General features: G+C 51.7%; 1 protein-coding gene across 6 annotated transcripts in view; it reads left to right on the top strand.

Annotated features, from left to right (window-relative positions):
• The window catches only part of Frmd4b (FERM domain containing 4B), a 179,659-nt gene extending 175,910 nt beyond the window's left edge, over positions 1–3,749 (top strand). For all 6 annotated transcript variants that reach the window (XM_078033627.1, XM_078033625.1, XM_078033624.1 and 3 more), the window contains one exon: positions 1,903–3,749. In XM_078033627.1, coding sequence (XP_077889753.1) covers positions 1,903–2,023 — 121 coding nt within the window. In that variant the 3' untranslated portion in view covers positions 2,024–3,749. The remainder of the gene's footprint in view (positions 1–1,902) is intronic.
• The last annotated feature ends 19,976 nt before the right edge of the window (positions 3,750–23,725 follow it).

The raw sequence follows: 23,725 nt of genomic DNA, 5'->3' as shown, positions 1-23,725 counted from the left end.
TAAATCTTCTTTTATATACTGATATGATTTTCTGCTTAATGAATATAGCCTTCTTTCTTTAAAAGCTCCCAAATTTTTGAACAGTGGGATATTGCTTAGTTCTTTCTTCCCTTTTCAATCATCAGTAATGCTGCTATGAATGTCTCTGTGCAAAATATTTGTCTGGATTCCAGATTATTTCCTTAGCATTTCAAATGCAGAGCTAATGGGTTAAACTGGAAAGTGTATTTTTTATTTTCTTTAGTTGTCATTGTGCCTTTATTTCATTTATTTATATGCGGTGCTGAGAATCGGACCCAGTGCCTCACACATGCTAGGCAAGTGCTCCACCACTGAGCTACAGCCCCAGCCCTGGAAAGTGTATTTTTTAAGCTCCAGATTCACAGGAAGTTTGGCCCACGTCCCCTCCCAACTGCAGAGAGGTAGCAGTCCCTACGTCGACCTGCATGTTTATGGAGGATTTTTAATCAGGATGCAATCCAATCAGTTTAATTGACTAACAAAGCAGGTGTGATTGTATGTGTTGTTTTTATGAAAATGTGATTTTTAAAATAAGAGACGTAATAAGTTCCAAGATCCTGATGAGAGACTTTAGATTTTCCTTTTAGCTGACGATGTGAAATACTTGGCAACATATCAGTTTTGTTTTTTTTTTTAAATAAATCAGGAGTGCATTATTTAGAGACTCTTCCCCCAAAGTATCCACGTCTTAGTCCTGTGGAAAGCTATGAAGCTTTACCAATACACCCTTTCTGCCCAGTAGGACTTGGTATAGGGGTAACCGGTATAAACCTTCCCATGCAGAAATGCCGGAAGCTCTTGTGTGAAAGAGTATGTAATACAGTCACTTCCTCGGCTCTGCGACTTCGCTGCACCCTGTGTTTGGGAATAACTTCTGTTCTTTCCCTTCCTGTTTCCCTCTCCCTCTCCCCGCCCTGTCTAACTGCCCGCCACTAGGCAGAACCCAGGGCCTCTGTCCCGGAGCCTGGTGGTGTCTCCAGAGATGAGATCAGTTTTGCATTCCCTCTTGCTAAGCGTAGCCAGCGGTAGTAAGTACAGCCCCTGACGGTGTGTGTGGCTGCTTGCGTAGCTGCTGTTGTGCTTGCTCTGATGTGTACAGTTACGTTCTTCCAGACTTTACCACCCGTACTAAAGGATGTTGAGATTTCAAGTAGAAGCCTGCTAACCCTCTAACCTGTTTTAACCTTCCGTGACAGTCACGTGGTTTGGCTTATCAGAATGGTTTGTGTATCGGGGTGTGCTTATGTGACCTCATATCTTCCACGGGGGCCTACGGTTTTTCCACGTGATGTGGTTTCCTGGGTCACCGCCATGTCGTACTAGACCCATAAACCCCTGGGAGGTAGAGAGGGCCCCAAGGTGTCTCTGCTGCCTTTAGACACATTCCTTCATTTTTTAAAAAAGTTAAAAAATATGACTTTTGAAGTTTTAAGTGAGCATGCGTCCAAGATTTATTTCACCTATCATCAGTCGTGGAGCTAGCAGATGGTTCATGCTGGTTCAAAGAGAATTCCAGACAATGAAAGAAACATCGCTGGAATAAGGTTACTAAAGTTACCCCAAACTAGTTAAAACTGTAACCCATAGTCTTCCCTACCACTTCTTCCTGACAAACACCTACAAGTGAGTGTGTGATCCATGCCCTCGGGGTCTAGGTCAATGGCAGACGTAAGCCCAGCAATGGCACCTGTCCCAGGAATGGAAGGCCCCCTTTGTGGGCCCGACAGACCCTGGTCCCAGTATGACGGAGATGGCTGCAGTCCTCCCCTCAATCTCAGTCTCCCAGAACTGGAAACCCTTGCTCAGTGGTGCCCGCTACTAACGACTTTGAGTACCGCCGTCCGTGTGCCCACAAGTCCTAACTGTTTGGTTCTTCTACAGACAGTACCCAGAGGCCCACCAACTGGACGGTGCAGCTGGGCCCGGGCTGGAGGGCGGCCTGGAGAGCGGGGAGCAGAGGCTGTACTGGCACGAAGACTCAAAGCCTGGGACATTAGTCTGACCTGCCGTCTGAGCTCTCTGCCGAGCCTGCGTCTCACCCTGGTGTGCCTTGCAAGATGTGCGTGTCTCCCCGGCAGGCTGTGGGCTCCAGAGACCCGAGGGGGCCCAGGCTGCCTGCAAAGCAAATCCCTGCAGCCCAGGCGCCCTGCTCCGGGTCCAGGCCCACCCGGGGCCCCTGCAGGACAGGACTCCGCCGGACGCTTCGGGAAGGAGTAAATCGTCCAAGGCAGACTCAAAAACCATGACTGTGTTCAGGGAGGGCGACCCCTGGGCGGGCAGGCCAGGGTTTCAGAGCACAATGGAGAATGCAGAAGGAAGGGAAACCGGGGGTCCTGGGCCGCGCGCGGCTCATCGGCAGCGTGACCTTGTGAGCCTCGGAGAGGAGCCTGCCGTGGGGACACGGACATGAACCATGTAGACAGTATTGGAAAATTACTTGAAGAGAAGCTGGGTTTTCATGAAGTTCCGAGTGCGTGTAAATGTGTTTAGGCTGTTGTGAAGAGTGCCCCTTTTCAAAGCACCACGTCGTGGGTTCTGGACAGACACTGCCGTCACGTCCTGCGAGGTGACTTCTGGTAGCCACGGGGGGGAGGGGGATGAAGCAGGCCCCCCTGCACCAGAGTCGGCCTCGAGGGCTTTCTAAGGTACCGCGTCCCGGAGCACCTGTTTTCTTCCCCCTCCTCGGGCATGATGAGCGCTTCTTGTCCAGGCTGGGGACTCCTCATCTTGCCGGTCGGTCGTGTGAAAGAGTAGACTCCGTGCGGAGCGTTTTCACGATCAAGAGATCGAAAAAGTATTCTCAGTGACACAGAAAGGGCCCCAGACAGTCACGAAACAAAACAAAAAGCCACATCATCGTAGGTGAACCGTGTGCCTTAAGATGGTGAACCTTAGCCGGGCGCGGTGGCCCACGCCTGTCATCCCGGCGGCTCAGGAGGCTGAGGCAGGAGGATCACGAGTTCAAAGCCAGCCTCCGCAAAAAGCGAGGTGCTAAGCAACTCGGTGAGACCCTGTCTCTAAAATAAAATACAAAAAATAGGGCTAGGGATGTGGCTCTGGGGTCCAGTGCTCCTGAGTTCAATCCCCAGTACCCACCCCCCAAAAGGAAAAAAAAAGATGGTGAACCTGAGCGAATTCCACATTGTCCACATCCCACCCGCAGTTCCATATCCCCCAGTGTCACAAACAAGGTTGACATAGATTGAACTCTGAGGCTAGATCTACCTCCTACCTTCCCAGGAAGAACCGATTGGCTGTGTTTTATTGTAGGGTTGGCTGGTTTGTTGAACACACGATTTCCGTCTTCCAGAGCGATCGTCACCCACCCTTACTGTGCTTCACAATCCCACCCACGGTGCTCCTGGACCCTCCCCTTTTCTACAAGTCTCTTGTTCATATTGTGAATAGAAACGTTTCTGAACAACTTTTTTGCAACAGTTTTTCTATCCATATTCCCAAAGCATGTAATATCTACATAAAAAACTGATTTGTTAAACCGGTCCTTAGTCATTTGTATCATTAGAAATGAAGTCTGGGGGGAAAAATTTGGAGGAGAAAAAAAAAAAAAACACAAGCACAATAATAATAATAATAACTTATTCCTTTTTTCATATTTGTATAGCCTTCTAGATGCAGAAATGCCCTTTCGCCTATTCTTTTACTGTTCTGACTTTTTAAGACCTATTATTTTTTTACATAGGTCAATAAACTCAAGGTGTGCTACTGAACATGTCTGCGCATCCTTCCGTGTATGTCGGGGCTCCGCCGGGGCAGTTTCGCGCACCCCGCTTCAACGCTGGGCGGGATTTCGGGGTTTTTAGTGTTGGACCCTGAGGTGCACATGGCTTTGTATTTACCTCTGGAAGCAGGGTTCCCCTGGTTGGTGGCACGTCCTGGCTCGGCAGCAAGGTAGTTCCTTCTCGGTGATTCAGTGGGTGACATAAAGCCGCCTCCGCCTACATGAGATACACCAAGTGGGCGGAGGCTTCCCTACCTTGGCCCTGTGGAGTCGCATCCTAGCAAGTGACTCACACGCGGTTCAGAGACTGGCAAATGAGCCTCATCAACTCAAGAGACCACTGCGTTTGACATCTTTTTATCCTGCTCAGTGGAGAGGATAGTCGGAACGGGAAATGGATTGTAGGAAGAGCATGTCTATTTCTCATATGTCTCACATGAAAATAACCTTTTCCTGTCCAATCAGTGGTACGGTCAGAATTGCAAGCCCACCTTGCAAGAGCACCGGAACTCGGGGTCCCAAAGGGGGACCCAGAGGGTGTAGCATTGGAAGCATGGCAGTCTGCTGGGGGATCCCCTGTCTGTTCCAAAAGACGAGATTGTCCACCACGTTGATGAGTTTATTAAGAGCAAAACGTGGCAAATGCCAAGTTCTCCAACACAGACCTCCCGATTCATTGCAAAACGTCCTGTCCACATGGTGTAAATCTCAAACACAAACCTGAAAAAGCAAAGACATAAAAGAAAAAGGCAATTGTGCGGTGTGGGCCTCACGAAAAGAGCAATGGCTCGTTTATCATATATCAAATTTGAATTTTTTCCATGTGTGATTTTTTTTTTTAATGTAGCATCATAGTATGTACATTCCTGAAATTTGTTTTCCCCCTATTTGGGGCCTCTCTATGAATACATTTTGAGCTACTTCAGAAAGCTCTATCTTTTACAAGGTGGATTTTTTTTTAAATTGCCTCTCTTCCCTTATATTTTTTTCTTACACCTGAAAAAATTCTCCCTTGTACTCATGAAAACATAATGGTCGTAAGCAGGAAGGAGCACGGAGCGGTTCTGCCCTGTCGGTTTTGCCCACTGTGCCTCTCAAAACTCTCAGTGGTGAGAGACCAGGTTTTAAAACGTCCAGTGCATGGCGAACCTCTTGTTTTACAAAAAAGTGGAATAAGCTGAATTACTTGGAAAAAAGGTTAACTCAGAAAAGAGTCAAAGTGGCTCGGTAATTAATGGTGATTAAACCGACTTCTGTCAGACTCCACATGGAAGTACTCTGCCAAGCACTCTGGAGGTGCTCCCCCGGTTTCTGCACTTCCTTACCCTGAATTCCAGGAACCAAGTTTTCAGACCACACTCGCTGCTGCTGCCTGGAAGTCCACCCAGGTAAGAGCAAGTTGGGGGCTGTCCTTGGTAACCCTGCAGGGCTGGGGACACCCTGATTTCCATAAGGAAAAGGCTCATCGGAGCCCGGAGGATAACAGAGGACTCCCTGCCCCCCCCCCCCCCCCCCCCCCCCCCCCCCGTCCAGGCTCTGCCGACCCCTCACCTTCTGTCTCCATTCGCCACCCTTGCCTCCGGGTTCCCCCGGGTCCTTCCTCCTCCTCCTCCTCGGCGTCCCCTCTAGCCCACCCTTGTCCACCCGGGGACAGACAGAAGGCGGCCTGGGCTGCTGCCGGAGAGCTGCTAATGCCCAGCCCTGCTCTACGTGTGCCAGGCCAGGTGCACAGGTGCTCGCAGTGTAGCGGCTCACTTGGTCCCCACAGCAGGCCAGTGAGGAGTGGGGGGCTACAAACCCCCTTCTACGGGCCAAGAATCCAAATCCAGGAACCGGCAGGGCCAGGAGGAGAGGAGGAAGGAGATCCGAAACCGCCGCAGGCTGAGGGCTCCCGATGGGGGATCCAAGAGGATCCAACTCTGGTGCCCCAGGGGGAAAAGCCCTGCAGCTTTGCTTCATGCACAAAACTGTTTGTAAGAATGGTATAAAGTCACTTTCCAGTGAGGCCCTCAAGTAGACAGACAATACAAATGAGTTTCATGTTTGGTCTCCGTTCTTCTCCCCAAGATATCTCATTATGAATACGCAGCTATTGCAAAAAAAAAAAAAAAAAAAAAACATTTTAGATCTGAACTCTGGGACATTTCTTGGCCCAAGCATTTTGTTCTGTTTTGTTTTCATTTTTTTTTTCTTCTGCATTCTAGTCGAGCACAATGGCGGGTGGGATTCCCTGTTACGCATTCATCCACGCACACAATATAATCTGGCCCACATTGTTCCCCAGGACTGCCCTCTTCCCTCCCTGGCCCACATTGTTCCCCAGGACTGCCCCCTTCCCTCCCACCCTCTCTCCGCCCTCCCTCCCGGTCCCTTGTCCTCCAGGCCCAAGCCTGTTGGGTAAGAGATGCTGAACCTGTGATATACCTCACAGAAAGGGCTCCCAGTGGGTCAGTGACAGCCGGCTCAGCCACCTCTCCTGGCTCATCATCACTTAAAGACAACAGGCCCCGATTTCTTTTGTTTACCAAGGGGCAGAGCAAGGTCACCCTGACGCAGATGCTGCCAGGCCTGAATTATTTATTCCTGTATGAGCTCATCCGCAGACCTAGTACCCCTCTGAAGGTCTTTCCTAGTCCATAAAATGTCTTACACTGGTGAGGTACTTGTTACGATCACAGATGACCACAATGAACTAAGTATCGATCAGCTCTGAAACCATCCATTGATCCTTCCCTGCTTTTGACTGCCCAGGGCAGCGGGACGCTGTGAAATAGGACGTGCTTCCCGGGGCCCCCAGAAACCGTCCTGGAATTGCTCTGGGACGCCGTGCTGGCGCCGGGCCGTGCCGCGGATTCTGGGTAGCCTCCCCAAGCTCTCGGCCCAGGGAGGGAGAAACACACACCTGCAAAGCCTCTGGGCGGTGACAGGGGATGAAGGGGCGTGAGTGACACCTGGAATCAGGAGACACCAGGGGCTCCGCGGAAGGAAGAGCCGATCAAGACAAAGGACAGCAGCTTTCTAGGCAGGAGAGTGGTGGACGTCACCAGGGCTGTCGGTGCAGGAGACCTGGCAGTTTTAGAAACTCAGAGAAGCAGCGGCCAGGCTCTGCCTGAGTCGAGGAGAGCCGGTCACCGGAAAGCCGCTGTCTCCAAAGTCCCAACGGTGGGTCACCCCCTGTGGCCTCATTCAGTCCCTCAGAAAAAGGGGTCTCACCCTCCCATCAGGATGGAGGGGACTGTCCGGGCCCTTGGTTCCATGACCACACACACACACACACACACATACTGTAAAGCTAAACTCACCCCCGTCTCTGGGCCCTACATCTCCTGCTCTTAAGGGGCGGGGGCTGCTGGGGATGGAACCAGAGGCGCCTCTACCTGAGCCCCATCCCCAGCCCTTTTCAATTTTGTTTTGAGACGGGACCCTGCTAACTTGCCCAGGCTGGCCTTGAACTTGTGATGTCCTGAGTCAGCCTCCTGCGTCACTGGGATGACAGGTGTGGTCACGCACCCAACCACATCGGTGCTCTTTATGAACCACAACATTGTACCCAAAGCAGTTGCTCAGCCAGGCAGAGGGACATGCACAACTGCAGTCCCCGCTGCTCAGGAGGCTGAGGTGGGAGGATCTCCTGGGCCCAGGGGTTGCAGGCCAGCTGGGCGAGAGAGTGAGAAGAAAGAGAGAGAGAGAAGGGGTGGAGGAGGAAGGGAGGAAGGAGGGAGGGAGGGGGATAGAGGGAGGGGGAAACCTTACCTCTCTTGCATAGAAACCTGTGGAGATGAAGAGGGAAGGAGTCAGCAGGAGAGCAGCCCAGGGGAGGCCTGGGGCAGGTGGAAAGGACAGCCCAGGGCAGCCTGCAGCACTGGGCTTTCAGGATGTGCCACTCGGGCAGGTTCCTGATCAGGTGTGGCCTGGAGATGACCCCTGATGAAGGGCTGGAGTGGACCCTGGCAGAGGGTGAGAAGGCTAGGTGGCCTCTGGGAGGTGCTGGCCCTTCCCCTCCCTCCCCAGGTCTCCAGGGAGCGCTCTGGCCCCTCCCCCTCCCTCCCCACGGCTCAGAGCTCTATCCTCGGGTGCCTCCTCCTCTCCAGGGGAGACTGGCTTCCCCAGAAGATCAAAGTCTGGGAAGACAGGCAGCCCGGGTCTGGGAAGGGCATCTCCCCAGCCTTTCAATTAGCCTGGGAGAGCCTCTGGGCGGCCGGTAGACAGTATCTGCAGACGTCGTCGCCCTCTCCATAAAGTGGTGGTTAGCGGTGTGGCTTTGAAGTCAGGCGGCCAGGTTGGACTCTCCCAGCCTCCCGCCGCTTGCTGGGCACTAGCAAGCACGGGTTTCCTGCCTGTCCTGGGCTCAGTTTCCTCTTAGTGCCCACCTCGCCAGGGCGTGGTGTACACTGCCCCAAACCAGGCATGGAACAGCACGACACTGGGTTCCTGGCAGGTGTGTCGTGCTATAAACTAGTTCCTAGAAAAGACACACACACAAAAAATGGCGTGTCTGTTCCGGCTGTTTGCCCAAGTTCATAACTAGAAGGTACAAAGCCCGGGTTCCAAACCACAGGAGCATCAGACAGAGCCTTGGAGGAGTGCGAGTTCCTGCTCTAGAGCCCATGGTGGAGGGAGGCTGTGCAGAGCCCCGGCCCATCCAGGCCTTTTCCTGACCCTTGGGCCACACCTCTCCTCCAGGCCAGGACACGGACAGGCACCCTTGGGAGAGCCTGAGGGACACACCCCATGCCAGGCCCCTGGGGGGGGTGGTGTCTGGCCTCACCCTGGGCTTAGCCCTGCTGCTAGCTCAAAGACCAGTTCCTGCCTTTCTGTGGCATAGACAGCTGGCCAGGAAGGGCCAACGAAGAAACAAGAATCCAGTTCAATTTGAAATAGCTACAACTGCCCACTTTTTATAGTTTATTTATTTGAAAGCTGAATACAGGTCATTGAAGACATCCTGGAAAAAGCTGCATGCGGGGGACCAAACACGTCTGGTAGATACGGGACACTGGGCAAGACAGGTGCCAGGTCCCTGCCAGGGGCAGTGGGGACAGTAGTCCACACCAGAGAAGCCCCTGGGGGCCAAAGGTGTGTAGAGACTGGCGTCCATCCGTGCAGAGCTGGGCCCTGCTCAATCTCACGGCCTTTGTTTGGAGCAGAAGCTTCTGGGTCAGGCAGGGCTTGGTGTGCAGCGTGCACAGAAGGTGCAGATCCTAGGAGAGCTGTGTGGCAAGAGCTCCGAGCCCGCAAAATTGGTTGAGGAGGACACCTAGCGGCCGTTCTGGGTTACTGCAGGCGGGAGTTTGCTGGGCTGACCTGGTTCTCCTGCAATGCTGTGTGCGCCAGCAACTGTCCATAGCCCTGCAGGAAGCAAAGGGAGAACAAAGCTCAATTCCTAATTCCCATCGACTCCACGGAACCAGCTGTCTTCTTAGGGAAGCGGTTTCCATGTTTAAAAACGGCGTTTTTTATAAAACAGACATGGTTGTGACCATCTCATAGAATTACAGGATTCCGTGTGGCTGGGTGCCTCAGTTAACCGAGCGCCCGGATCGAAGGAAACCCCTGGAAATGTGTCATCGTCACCGTTTCTCAGGTGGCCCAGCAAGCCACTGGACCATAATATGCCACAGTATCAAATTAAAATGCTAATGAAATTTACATGGTAAACTTTAATAACATTGCATAGTCATTGGGCGGCAAGGGAAAGATTCGGGTGAGGTGAGGGAATCTCTCCGTGCCCCCCAAAAATGCCCCCATTGGCAAAATGAACCTTTTAGAAAATTTACCCTAAAAAGACCACGATGAACAGAATAGAAAAATGTTGGAGGAAGACAGGTTCAGGTTACCCATTTCTCCTCCACCTCAGACTCTGAGATGGCTCGGCTTGCTCTGCCCTGTGCTAAGGCGTAGCAACTGGAGGGGACAAGTGTCACATGTGCTCTCTCCAGAAGAGGACAGAGCCCAGAGGAGCTGCCTAGACACTGCCCATGGCCACATGCCAAGGCCAGGCCAGCTCCAGGTGCCAATGTTCCCCGGGCTCACGCTCCTCTTCCTTTCCATGATCCTCCTCGGGCAGGTCAGGGTCAGGTTCCCTATTCCAGGGGGCGGTTTTATGGGTGCTGTGTTTTGCAAATAAAAACAAACAATGCCCAGCTGAACTTGAACTTGAAATGGACAGCGAATGATTTCTGGTGTGCAGGTGTCTGTCCCATGTTTGTGCTCTACCTGGTCGGAGTGTACCCCTCTGCCCCATCGCCCAGGCAACCAGACATTACAATAAATAGAGCTTGCAGTTTCAGAACGGTGTGGGTCTGCTGGATTAGGCTGCCGTCCCTGCACAGAGAACGGGTCAGGAATGATAAACGGCTTTAATAGAGTAGGAAGGGTCAACACGTGTCAAAAACCACCCTAGGATTTTAGGCTTAAAGGCAAAGCCCCCCTGTGGCCCTGGCGGAGGGGCTGTGGTGTAAGAAATGACAGGTCCCAGTTGGAATAAAATAAGGGAACTGCTTCCGGTTTCTGGGCTGCCGTCCTGCAACGGTCTGTTAGTTTGAGATCTTCAGCTCCAAGCAATGTCAATTATTTCTTTGGCAGAACAATATTCTCAGCCCCAATGATTAGCTTCCACGGTGCAATGGGAGTGGCTGAGCATGTGTGAAATCCGTCCTTTGGAAATATTAAGGATCACGTTGCCCACCTGGATTCCAAGCGTCAGCAAGCCACAGCGCTTGGAGCTCAGGGGGTGGAATGCATTGTCAGTGACTTGTTCTTCCTAATGCTGCTGCACACAGACGGAGGAGAAAATATTTCAGGGCTGGTCTGAATAATTCCTATAACTGGAGAAAATTTCAGGACCTAGTGTCTCTCTCTCTCGTTCTCTCTCTCTCTCTCTCTCTCTCTCTCTCTCTCTCTCTCTCTCTCTCTGTGGGGAATGGGGCTTAGCCACTGAGCCACATCACCAGCCCTTTTTATTTTTTATTTTGACACAGGGTCCCACGATGTTGCATAGGGTCTCACTAAGTTGCTGAGGCTGGCTTTGAACTCTCCATCCTCCTGCCTCAGCCTCCCGAGTTCCTGGACTTACTTAGGTGTGTGCCATGGCGTCTAGAGAGAGGAATTAGCTTTTTAATGATGGAAGAGCCTAATGCGCATGTTTGGTGGGTGTTAAGGTAATTGCCCGATGTGAGCAGCCGTTGCAGTTGGTGATGCGAACCGTCCACCCAGCGAGATGCCTCCAGGTCCCTCCTGCATAGACAGACGCAAGGCACCAACCACGACCTTTAACAACTACCACTCTCAGCTGGCTGGTGTGGGCCTGGGGTTTTCCTTCCCCACAGGACTCCAGGCTCCCAGGGACGGGTGACCTGCCTATGTAAATACGTGTTCCCTTCTGAATCGGGGCGAATCCCTTGCCCAGTCGGGTGGTGGAACTGTGCGGCTCCTACATGCTGCTTCCATCGGCTGTCACTGCTGTGGATAGAAAGCCACCGACCAAGTGATCTGAGCCACAGCAATGGGCACCAGGTGCAGTGCGGGTGGAGATGGAGGCTCCGAGGGCAGCCCTCGAGGGCTGAGGTGGCTTGGTGGCTTGTCTTCACGTGGCCCCTCCCTGCCTGTTCCCGGCCCCAGCTCCCCCTCTGGTGAAGACAGGGTCGTATTGGTCCAGGGCCCGCCCTCATGACCTCTTATCTGTTAAGTTCCAGCAGAACTTTTGGGGGACGCACAGTTCAACCTGTCACACGCCCAGAGGAGAAAGACACCCACACCCACAGGACGGGTTGAGGTTCTGCAATAAGATGCGACACAGAGTGACGGAGGCAGACCCCAGAAGAGGGACAGCCAGGTGACCAAGGACACACCTGCAGGCCAAGAGTGCCGAGGTCGGTGGAGACTGAGCCAAATCCAGGCAGAGAGGTCGGACGGCTCCTTCCTTGGAGGCTCCAGAAGGGCCCACCTGGCCAGCTGCCGGATCCAGAGTTAAAGTTCTGCTGTTTCACATGGTCGACTAACGGGGTCTGGCTGTGTAGAAAACCCTTCTCAGCACCTTTTGGCGTTTTTTCTTTGGGCCATGCTGGGTGGAACCAAGGCCTGCACCTGCGAGACCTCGGCTCTGCGCCTAGCGGCACCTCCTGCCCTTTATTTGAGTTTGTTTTGAGGCGGAGTCTGGCTAAGTTGCCCAGGCTGCCCTGGAACTTGTGATCCTCCTCAGACCAGGGACCACACGAGTTGCGTGGACCTTCGGCTTTCTTCTCTTTGGGGGACGGGAGAGGAATTCTGGGAATAAGTCAAACCTGTGAAGTGGGAAAAGGCTCCCGTGCGTGCTGAGCTGTGCCACCATCACAGGCAAATGGCTGAAAAGCCCAGTTCCCGCTGCGTGGAGGCCTGGGCTGTAGAGAGAGAAGGTGGCCCAGACGGTGACGGGAGACCACAGAGGGTCAGCCCGGCCGTGCAGAGAGGCTCAATGTGGCTCTCCTTTCCCCGAGGAGGTACCGCGTCCCTCCCCCTTCACAGGTGAACTCACTCAGGCCTTGTGAGGTCCCTTTCCCATCCTGCAGACAGGAATGAGAAGGACCGTGCAGGTCCAGTACCACACAGAGCGGGTGACCCATGCCCACGGTCGCCCTCCCTGGGAGTAGTGCCACACAGCCACTTTAGAAATGAGCCCTGCCTCTAAAGATCCTCTTTAGTTACTTACGGTAACCAGACCCTTCGACTAGAGTAGTCCCGTTTGGAAAACCCCCCTGAGGTCCCTGTTTTTAATAAGCCAACAGTTCCAGCTCTGGCTACCACCAGCACCTGGCTCATCGAATGGTCACTTACAGGTTAGATGCATAAAAGGGCTAGCCCAGCCACAAAGGGCTGGCTTTTCAAAGGTCACTGGACATCTCCTGAGGGACAGGATAAAGTGGCCTGGGCATCTACCAAGACTCTCAACGGGTGCAGCATGGTGAGCGCTGTGTCCCGCCAGGCAGTATTGAAAGCTACCCTGGCACAGACTAGCCAGCTAATCGCAGAGACTCTGAAGGAGAAAGGAAAGAGTTCCAGACTCAGAGTCCCTAGATTCTGACCAAAATATACTTTTAAAAAGTACATGTGTTTTTATGGGGTGCTGAGGATCGAACCCAGCGCCTCACACGTACTAGGCAAGCACTTCCCCGCTGAGCCACAACCCCAGCCCTCAACAACGGACTTCTAACAAGCAGGACAATGGCTCCAACCTGGCCCTCTGCCTCTGGTCATTCGTTAGTAATTTACTCATTAATAAAGCTACTGTTATCCCTTCTTATAATCTGAGAAAGACATGTATCAATTTAAACAGGCCAATGTATCAATGATCAATAAACATGTACTGATTATGAATTCATTATTAAAGACTGACTTATCAATAATGATTCCCTGGCACAGGCTGCTCTTGAATCAACAACCACAAAGCCAACCTGGAAAGATCAAATTTTGGGCATGTTTTTTTTTTGGGGGGGGGGGGCAGGTACCAGGGATTGAACTCAGGGGCACTCAACCACCAAGCCACGTCCCCGGCCCAGTTTTGCATTTTGTTAGAGACAGGGTCTCACTGAGTTGCTCAGTGCCTCCCTTTTGCGGAGGCTGGCTTTGAACTCACGATCCCCCTGTCTCCGCCTCCCGAGAGGCTGAGATTACAGGCGTGTGCCACTGTGCCCGGCTACTCTTGCGCATCTTGATTTTGTAAAGTCACAGCAGCAAGAGCACTGTGGCAGATGGCTGGTCCAAGGGAAACCCCTAGCGGCTGTCATCAATCTGACTTCTCCACCTGTGTGTGGTCTAGTACAGTCAGCGTTGCCGAGCTCCTTGGGCACATACGGCCATAGGTTTTCCACCAATCGTTGCCTGATGGCACCAAACATGCTCTAGTAACTTCCAGAGTTGCTGGTGAGTGCGCTGGTGCATGGGCACACACAGCTCCTCCTCTCCCAGACAGACCTTAGGGGAACCTCATCACCTACTGCCTTTGTCCTCTGGTACCCGAGTGTTCCCTGGGAGCCCTCCTTGTGTCCCCTGGTGTCCTCTGGATTCCCAATGCTGCTGACGTTTTGGGTTGGTGAAGACTCAGCACGGGAGGAGGGCTGCCCATCCGTCTTGCTGAGCGGCTCTCACTGTCCGTTCTGCCAACGGTTAAGTCATGGAGGTTGGGGTTCTTTGCCACCTGCCTGGGTGGACGCCTGCCCCCCCCCCCCAGGTGGAGCTCTGTCTTGTGCCCCGGTGCTGAGTCTCCCATCCCCCAAGGAGGCCGCCTTGTACAGACCACGACAAAGGGCCGGTGCCTGCTGACGTCCACGGGGGTTTGGTCAGTGGAGACGTGGCAGGAACGGGGAGCTGGAGAGGGTCCTCTTCCTGGCCACCCGCAGCGGCTGGCCCAGGCGCACTGTCCGCCACAAGCCACACCTCCCGCCAGACGGGTCCTCCTGGGTGACAGCTCCTTCGCTGAACTCCACAGCCCACCTCTTGCTGCCCCGGGAGGGTCTGAACGTGTGGGAACCTCTCTGTGCCAGTCCCCCACCTCTGCCTCCAGGGGACCACGTTTCCCTGTGATGCGATTTGTTCATCACCTGCCACAGTCCCTCAGAGGGATTTGGGATTATCCAAGCAGATGATGGCATCACGGTTAGCCAGCACCTGCCACACAGCAGGCACTAAGAAGTCGTCTTGCCAGGTGCAGTGACCACGCCTGCCATCTCAGTGGCTCTGGAGGCTGAAGTAGGAGGATTCCAAGTTCAAAGCCAGCCTCAGCAACACAGCAAGACCCTGCCTCAAAATAAAAAGGGGCTGGAGATGTGGCTCAGGGGTACAGCACCCCTGGGTTCAGTCCCAGCACTGCAGGAACAGGAAGAGGGGGAGGTTGTGCCCTTATTTGTAAGGAGACGGGGTGAAAGCAGCAAGCTAGTTTTCTTGGGGTTTGACCTGCCTACTCATTCTCCCCCTGTCCTGCCTCCTCTCCTTCCTGTACCTGCCCCTCTCTCTTCGCTCCACAGCCAGCCTCTGAAGAGGTGCCAAGATGCAGAGGGAGTGTCAGGAGCCCTGAGCTGGACCTGTCAGGGCCTCGTCTTGGGAACGGTGCCCTTACCTAGCAATAAATACACTGCCTCTTTCCTTGCTGTTAATCCTGCATCTGTATTCCATGGGTCAGAACTTTAAAAGGAGGGCTGGGGATGTGGCTCAAGCGGTAGCGCGCTCGCCTGGCATGCGTGCGGCCCGGGTTTGATCCTCAGCACCACATACCAACAAAGATGTTGTGTCCGCCGAGAACTAAAAAATAAATATTAAAAATTCTCTCTCTCCTCTCTCTCTCTCCTCTCTCACTCTTAAAAAAAAAAAAAGAACTTTAAAAGGAGAAAAGGGTTGAGTGGTACCCCAGACTCCTAACAGTAGCTGCATTATGGCTCTCCACGAATGGCTTTCATGGGGCTGAAGACCGGCTCCACCCCAGACACCAGCTTGGTTGACAGTGGCTGCCGGCAGGAGGCTTGGAGGAACCAGAGGTTGATCCTCGACCAGGAACACCATGATGGATTGGAAATGTCTGCCTCGGACATGACAGAAGCCCCTGGCAATCCAAGTGCCGCGTACTCCCCATGCCTGATCTGTAATACAAGCCCCGGCTGCTGGTGGCAGTTGATTTTCTGCTGGGTCATGCCCTGACATGGCCTGGAGTCTGAGCACACACTCTGGAAGCAGTTGGGCAGCTTTGCTGCTTATCTATCTAGCCTAATGCACAAGAACTAATTTTATACCGACTGGAATTATATTTGATTTAAATAACTGGACAATGAACAGACAACACGTGTGTATTTGGGCTCCTAAGAGGAGTTTGAGATCGTACATCTATTCAGATGCCAGGAAAGGAGAAATAACTCTGAGGACTAATGCAAGAGATTTACACTAAGTCAAAACACACCCGAGATTGTTATTTTTAGGTTTCCGCGAGACTTTGGAATGCCATATCTCTTCATCCTTGAAACTTGATTCCAAAAGAGGACGATCCTGATGATAGACAACTACATGCTCTGACACCTAAGAGCCCCAAACGTGATTCTAGGCAAAACCACCACAGAATAATTTGTCCACCCCAAGTATCACCTGCGCTAACGTTCAAACCCTGTGTCCTGGCCGCGCCTCTCCCCTGAGCCTGTCCCTGTGTTCCTCTGGTTGCTGGGTGGTGGTTGCTAGATACCATCTGATGTTCTGTAATCCCCAGATTGCATTTCAATGGATTGCAGTTGGACACAGACAATTTTAGAAGCCTCCATCATACCCATAAGTATTTTTTAAGGTGACGCCAGTTTGTGTTCCTTGGAAACCTTTGCTGGGTAGTCGGGGCATGTCTGTAAACCAAAGCCAGGAAGCGAGGGTTATAAATCCATCTCTTAATGATGTTTTCTGGGAGAAAAATCTGAAGCCAACGGGGCAAAGTTTGTTTGGAGGCGTCTAGCAGATGCCACTTTTCATTCACTTAAAAATAGAAACCAGGAACTATGCGAAGTACTTGGGGAATGACATCCGTCACAGGATCAGGGACTCAGTGACGGAAAAAAGAAAATGGCGGTGGGGGTGGGGGGTGAGCACAAAGAACTGTGTGGTTCTGACTGTCCCTGGTAGTTCTCCTGCCGGTTCTCCTTGGGAGGGTTCAAGTCTGACCTGGAAAGAACAGACATTTCCAAACGTGGAATTCTGAAGAGGGTGGGAGCTGTGTTGTCAGAGGTGCTCAGGGCCCACTGGTTGGCCGGGGCGTGTAATATGAGCCAGCAGAACTGCAAAGCTCCCTGATAACCCTGCCTTCTGGCTGCACCTGCAGAGCACAGGGAAAGGGGCTCCAAGAGCACGTAGGGTGAGCCAGCGCGACTTTTGCAGCTCAAAGCCTAGCCACAATTGGGGCGTTGATTGGTTATTTGGGGTCCGAGCTGTTTAAAGGAGGTCACACCCGCCCGCTGTGTAAGCCGACACCGGCTCCTCATGTGGCACAATGGCAAGGTGAAGATGTGTCTGGGTGGCGTGGGAGGTGAATTCCGACACGCACCATAGGGCTCTGAGAAGGGCAGAAGCTGGTGCAAGGAGTGGATTTCTTAGTGCTCCTCCTGAACTTGCAAACGTTTTTTTTTTTTGGTAGGAGGGTAGGAGTACCAGGAATTGAACTCAGGGGCACTTGACCCCTGAGCCACATCCCCAGCCCTATTATGTATTTTTATTTAGAGACGGGGTCTCGCTGAGTAGCTTCCACCCTGATTTTGTGGAGGCTGGCTTGAAACTCACGATCCTCCTGCCTCAGCCTCCCAAGACACTGGGAGGACAGGAGTGCACCACCACGCCACGTCTTCCATTTCAGTGACTCATTCATTTACTCAGGCAGAATATTTAATTGATTTTTTGATAGTTTTATAACACGTTCAACCTTGTTGCTGCTGTTCTTTGGCACTAGGGATTGAACCCAGGGGCACTTTACTACTGAGCTACATCCCCAGCCCTTTTTATTATTATTATTTTTTTAATTCTGAGACAGGATGTTGCTAGGTTACCCAAGTCGGCCTTGAACTTGTGATCCTCCGGCCTCAGCCTCCCGAGTGTCCGTCCGAGATGACAGGCCTGGCTGCTGGATTACTCTTCGTAGGTGCTGAGCTGTGCAAAGACTTGTTGTTAGGAAGCCTTCGGGTCCTTGGGACACTGGCAAACCTTTTTGTTGCGCAGAATGCAAGAAATGACCAAGATGGATGGTTTTGCTAACCGTTACCTTCTATCCGTTAGAGTGTCATCTCTCCTCCCTTTGACACTGTGAGGTGCTCACTGAAGTCGCCACTATTCACAAAACATCTGCTGTCCAGGGGCACGCCTGGGGCTCCCTGTCAGGCGGGGTCAGAGGGGACCACCAGTCCACGCTAATAGCTCATGCCACAGCAATCATCAAACATGGCAAAACTGACGTGAGAGAAGACAGCAAAACCCCGAGACAGAACCAACACCCAACGAAAGGGTCGGCGAGAGGAGTCCACAAGGGTGCACCGTGAAACCCTGCTCTAACGAGTGGACAGGCTGCCGGGTGGGAAGAACGGGGGGCCTCCATGGGGAGAGAGTGACCTGGGTCACCCTATGACATTCAGATGGGCCACCTGGGGAGGTGGACCAGTGTGGTGCCGTCCACAGGCATGGACAGGCGAGGGCGAGAGAGATGATTTCCTCCAGTCCAAAGCCGTGGGGATTCCTCATCCTGAAGGCGTCACACCTGCACCTGTCGCTTCTCACCGTGCCCAGGTGCTCGCTGGGCAGGCTCCGTGGGTCCCGCGGCCCCCAGAGGGTGTGGGCATTTCACAGTGGGGAAGCTCACTTTGGGAGGTGATTTGTCCATGGGAGCAGCTTCTTAGCAGGTCGCATTAGCTGGGAAATGCAAGGTGCTCCGGCTGTGCTGGATGCTCATGCACCGTGGGGACAGGAAGGGAAAGACTGTTCCTGAAGCCCTCTCCAGTATACCTGACGAGTGCTGGAAAACTATTAGATTTCAAAGGGCCACCCAAGGGACTTAAACCTCAGCAAAGTTGAATTTGACATTGGGGAAAAAAATATTAGGGATTAGCATATGCACCTATTTCTTCACTGTTATTTTGCTTGGGTGCTACGTTGACGCTACTGAGTTCAGTCATCGAACACGCCACCACCTTTGTCTAGAGGCACCATCTTCTCTCTTTAGGCCTCACAGCAGTCTCCTGAAGGTCTTCCTGTTTCCACTTTTGTCCCATGAGCCCCGTTGCCTCCCTGCCGAGGGCTGATTTGTTCATTTTTGCAGAACTGGGGACTGAACCCAGGGGTGCTCTAGCTCTAAGCCACACCGCCAGCCCATTTGGCTTTATTTTTTTTAGTTTCAAGACAGGGTCTGGCCGAGTTGCCCAAGCTGGCCTCTACCCTGCCATCCTCTTGCCTCAACCTCCCGAGTTGATAGAAATACAGGCGTGAGTCCCCGCACCAGGATCATTTTGCTTCTTACGGTGGCTTCTGGTGGCACGTAGCATACGATAGGACTTCCTCACCATGTGCCCCGAGGTTTCTCATTGTCGGGCATCTTCTCAGCTCCCCAGATTTGCCTCACATGCTGTGGACCTCCCTTAGGAGCCCCCACTGTGACTGGAGAGAGGTGGGAGGGAGGCACAGGAACAGCCACACTGGGAAATGACAGGTGCCGTCAGCATCAGTTGTCCCTCAGGAGGTGGAGATCCACCCCACTCGTTCCTTCAACACATCCGCTTTGAGCCTGTTCCTTCTGGGAACATTGCTACTGGGGGTCACAATGTCCTGGGGCAGCCACAGCCTCTGGAGAATATTTAACAGAACATACCACCGAGGCTCAGCGTGGCTCTGGGGCCTCAGCACAGAAGGAGGGGAGCAGCTCAGCCGGGTTTGGGCTCTGCAGCACGTGGACTTTCAGGCTCCTGTCTGCAGGGATCCATGGTCATGCTTCACACACAAGCACATCCACGGAAGAATTCATCCTCAGGAAAGTCTCACTCCCTGGGGCTCATAGAACCTGCGCCTCGTCACAAATGAAAACCCAGGGACAAGATTGGAAACAACCTTAAAGGAGAAAGTCGTGACATTGATGAAGAGCGTGGCCGAAAGCACTCCAACAGGCTGAGAGCGAGCGTCTCTTGTGATTTTAATTTTCCCTCTTTGCTTACACACATTAGAAGATATCTCTTTTTTTATTATAATAAACATAGATGACATGTACTTAAAATCAAGTTATCTGAAAGACCGAAGAAGCTTGCCTCCGGTGGCCTTATCTTTCTGCCCCGTCTCTGGAAGGGGACCAGAGGAGGCTTACGGGTTGGTAAGATCTGATAAAACTCCCGAGACGCTGCACGAGCATCAGGTTACTCTTCTAGAGTTTCCAGAAGCTTCGGGCTTTTCTCCAGTGTCTTGGGTGCTTCTTGAGTGACACAGCTGGGTGGCTCCAGCCCTCTCCTTGTGTTTCAGTCGACTGAAGTGGTCTCACCTCGGATCCTTGGGTGCCTGTGCCAACAGCCTTGAGATTCTTTTTTCCACCTGCCAATCGCCTACTTGTTAAAAAAGTTTCGCCTTCTGTTTACGGTTTTATTGTCCCTTTGCCCTGCTTGACGGGTCCGCATCACAAGTGTGCAGACAGATCCGTCTGGCACACGTGCTCACTGCTGCAGCCGGCACCCCAGTTAAGACTTGGCTGGTGCCCCCCAAAAGATGTCAACCTTCCAGCCAATCCCAGCTCTGTAACAGCTGCTGTGTGCGTCTCTGTCTCCAGGGTCTCACTTGCCTGCTCTGATCGCCACCTGAGCCACACCCTGCCGCCTGGCTCTCCTGCCTCTGACTTGGCTCCATCTCGCTGCTGCGGGTCCACGGTTGGTTTTAATCACTGAGCAGTTTGCCCTTTTACGCCTACAACACAATTGGTTTCTCCATTCCTCTGTGGATGGACTTCATGCTATCCAATTTTTATACGACTTTTTATATTCTGAAATAATATGAAAATGAATAGGATTTCATTTATACAAGCAGACTGATCACCCGGCTCTGCTTCAATCATTTTTGTTCAACGTGTTTTTCTAATATTTTTAAATTGCAGTGAAAGATACATGATAAAAACCAGACTACCTTAATTTAAAAACAAATTTTTTTTAGTTGTCACTGGGCCTTTATTTTATTTATTTATATGTCGTGCTGAGAATCAAACCCAGTGCCTCCCAACGGCTCGGCGAGTGCTTACCACTGAGCCACAACCCCAGCCCTTTATCCTTTTATTTCTTTCCTTCGGTCCTAGGGCTGGATCTTGCAGGGGCTTTCTGTGCTCCGACCCGAGCGACACCCTGGTCCTGTGTTAATCATCTTAAGCGTACAGTTCAGAGGTGCCAGGTCCAGCACTCGGATCTCCAGAACCTGCTGCAGAACTGGAATTGCACACCCATTAACTTCTCCCCAGCTCCCTGCTCCCCGTCCTACGTTCTGTCTGTGTGGTTGACGGCTCCAGGGACCTCGATCCCGTGGAACCATCTGGGGTTCCACTGGTCTATCTCACCCAACGTCCTCACGTTCATCACGACGCTGTGGCAGGTGACAGGTTGCCTTCCTTTTTGAGACAGAGCCCTATTCCATCCCCTTTACCTGCACGTTTTGCTCATCTCTTCATCTGTTGATTGACACCTGGCTGCTGCCCCTTGGCTGTTGTGAATGACTTGCTGGGAACGTGGGCGTGTGCACTGGGGACCCTGGCTTCAGCTCTCAGGCTGACTGCCCGGAGTGGGGTTGTGAGGCACCTGGAACCTCATGCTTCGTTTTTCTGGCAGAGTCACCTCACTGATGTCCAGGGCGCCTGCACCCTCTGCACTCCCGCCAACTGGGCTCAGCTACGTCTGAAGGGTCAAAAACCCCAGTGAGGGTGATATCCCACCCGCCCAGACGGAGCCGCACCTCCCATGCTTCTCTGTGGACGTTTTATGTCCCTCTATTGGCCTTTTTACGTCCCTCTGTTGACTTTTATGTCCCTCTGTTGACTTTTTATATCCTTCTGTTGACTTTTCGTCTGTCACTGTGGGTGAAATGTCTGCTGCCGCTCAGATTCTTTTTTATTTATTTATTTATTTATTTTTATTTTTTAGTTTTCGGTGGACACAACATCTTTATTTTATTTTATGTGGTGCTGAGGATCGAACCCAACACCCCGCGAATGGCGAATGCCAGGCGAGAGCGTTACCGTTTGAGCCACATCCCCAGCCCCTCAGATTCTTGATATTGTGGAAATGTGTTTTCTCTTTGGTGCTTGCTTGGAAGTTCTGCGGATTTACTCCAAGGTGTCTAGGTATCACCAGGCGGAGGTGTTTTAAAATTGTGTAAATGTACAAATTGGTTCTGCCTGGAATGAACAAATGTTAAAATGCTAAAAATACTGTTTTTGTTGATTATCAGTTTTTGTGACCATATAATTTGAACTCCTGATCCACTTTACTTACTATCTTCTCCTTAAAAAAAAGAAAGAAAGAAAAAGAAAATGAAGAAAAAGAAAGAAAGAAAGAATGAAAGACAATAGCAAGCATTGGAAGAACGTAGAGACTTGGGAAGGTGGGGTGTTGATGGCGGGAATGTAAAATGATGCAGCAGGTGTCTGAAGCAGGAGATGGTAGTGCCTCAATAGAACTGAACATAGCTGGGTGCCGTGGCACACACCGTGACCCTAGCAACTCAGGAGGCTGAGGCAGGAGGATCACAAGTTCAAGGTCAACCTGAGCAGCTTGGTGAGGCCACGTCTCAAAAAATTCAAAGGGTTGAGGATGCAGCTCAGAGGCAGAGCAGCCCTGGGTTTAATCCTCAGTACTGAATTCTTGATTTCATTTAAAAGACAACAAACAGAAGAACCCACTAGCTCCCTCATAATGATACCAGAATGGCGTACACTTTAACAACATCAAACAGTCCCTACAGTGATGTCACCTGTATGTGAACACACACCCTTAAAATATGGCTTCAGGTCTTCCTCATCTTAAAACCACGTCTCCATCAGAAAAATATCCAAATGACCTAAAAGGTTTAAGAGGAAAACCAAGATCAGTGCTAAGGAGTTTGCCGGGCCCTTCCCTGTCTTAGGTGTGACATAAATGAACACATACAGACTATTTTTATTTTATAAAAAGCAATGTTTCCTTAAGTCGCAGGTGCCATCTCATGCTAAGTAAAGCTCGGAGTCAGCGTCACCAGCCGACTTCAGGGCCTTAGGGGAGGGACCAGGACGAGGTTCTTTCCACCTGTCCACCGTCGTCCAGGGTCATTGCCGTGAATGTGGGGAGCATCCTGGGAAGGGCCAGCTTGTGAGACCCTTCAGAACGTGGCACTCCTCTAAGCGCGTGGGTCACCTTGGTGTTCACGCTTACAGGTTCTTCCGATGCCCCCAGGTACGTTGGCACCGTTGCACGGCCACCTGCTGAGTCAGACGTGAGTGTACACTCCTCTCGCAGCTCCACAGAAGCGACTCGTCCTGGTGAAACGTGTTAGGACAGCTCTCAAAAAATCAAAGGCTTACTAGACATTTAAATATCATTTTCTTTTTTTCTTTTTTTTTTAATTTTAATATTTATTTTTTAGTTCTCGGCGGACACAACATCTTTGTTGGTATGTGGTGCTGAGGATCGAACCCAGGCCGCACGCACGCCAGGCGAGCGCGCTACCGCTTGAGCCACATCCCCAGCCCCTAAATATCATTTTCAACTATTTTAGCATCTCCACCTTTGAGAAGGTGACCCGATGTCCAAGTAGTTGGGAAATCCTTGTTTGTCATATCTTTGAGGTACAAAAAAAAAAAAAAGAAAAAAGAAAGTTGGATGTTTACCTTCTGGGTTTACAAATGTCATAGAAACATCGTGGGTGGTCTTAGTCGATGCTGAAGATTTAAGGGCTAAGAATCTGCAAATCTGATCAGATTGCATTGATTTTTCTCCTGTTTTCTCAGGATGCTCATCAGCCTAATTTGGTAAGAAAAGGCAATTATTCTGAAATTGGCTTCAAGGTGATTTGGGGGTTATTTTCTGTGTATTAAAATGTAAACGACACTTAAATGTTTGGAAACACAAAGAAGGAGTGCCTCAAAAAAGGGAATGAAATAAAACATCGGTTTAAGAGGAAAATCAAGATCCGTGTTGGTAATCCCTTCCCCTGGGGTTTTAACATCTCACAACATTTCCCACCAGTCCCATTTTCTTTTTTGAGACAATATCTCAAAAGTTGCGGAGGTCTCGACGGCGGTAGCATCGCTGTGGATGATTGCTTGACTCCAGTTCCTCCGGCCTGTGACACTTCTTGTCTGCCCCAATAAGCAGAGCCGTCACGTTAGGTGCTTTGTGGCTCCAGCTTGTAGGCAGGCGAAACGCCGCTGTGTGGACTGGACAGATGGGAAGCCACGGGAGATGCGGATGAAGAGCATGGACCTCAGGGGCGGCAGTTCAA

Source organism: Ictidomys tridecemlineatus, chromosome 16, assembly GCF_052094955.1.
Source record: "Ictidomys tridecemlineatus isolate mIctTri1 chromosome 16, mIctTri1.hap1, whole genome shotgun sequence".
Classification (NCBI taxonomy): domain Eukaryota; kingdom Metazoa; phylum Chordata; class Mammalia; order Rodentia; family Sciuridae; genus Ictidomys; species Ictidomys tridecemlineatus.
The sequence above is the reverse complement of the archived record's forward strand: the minus strand, read 5'-3'. Positions and strand labels throughout refer to the sequence as shown.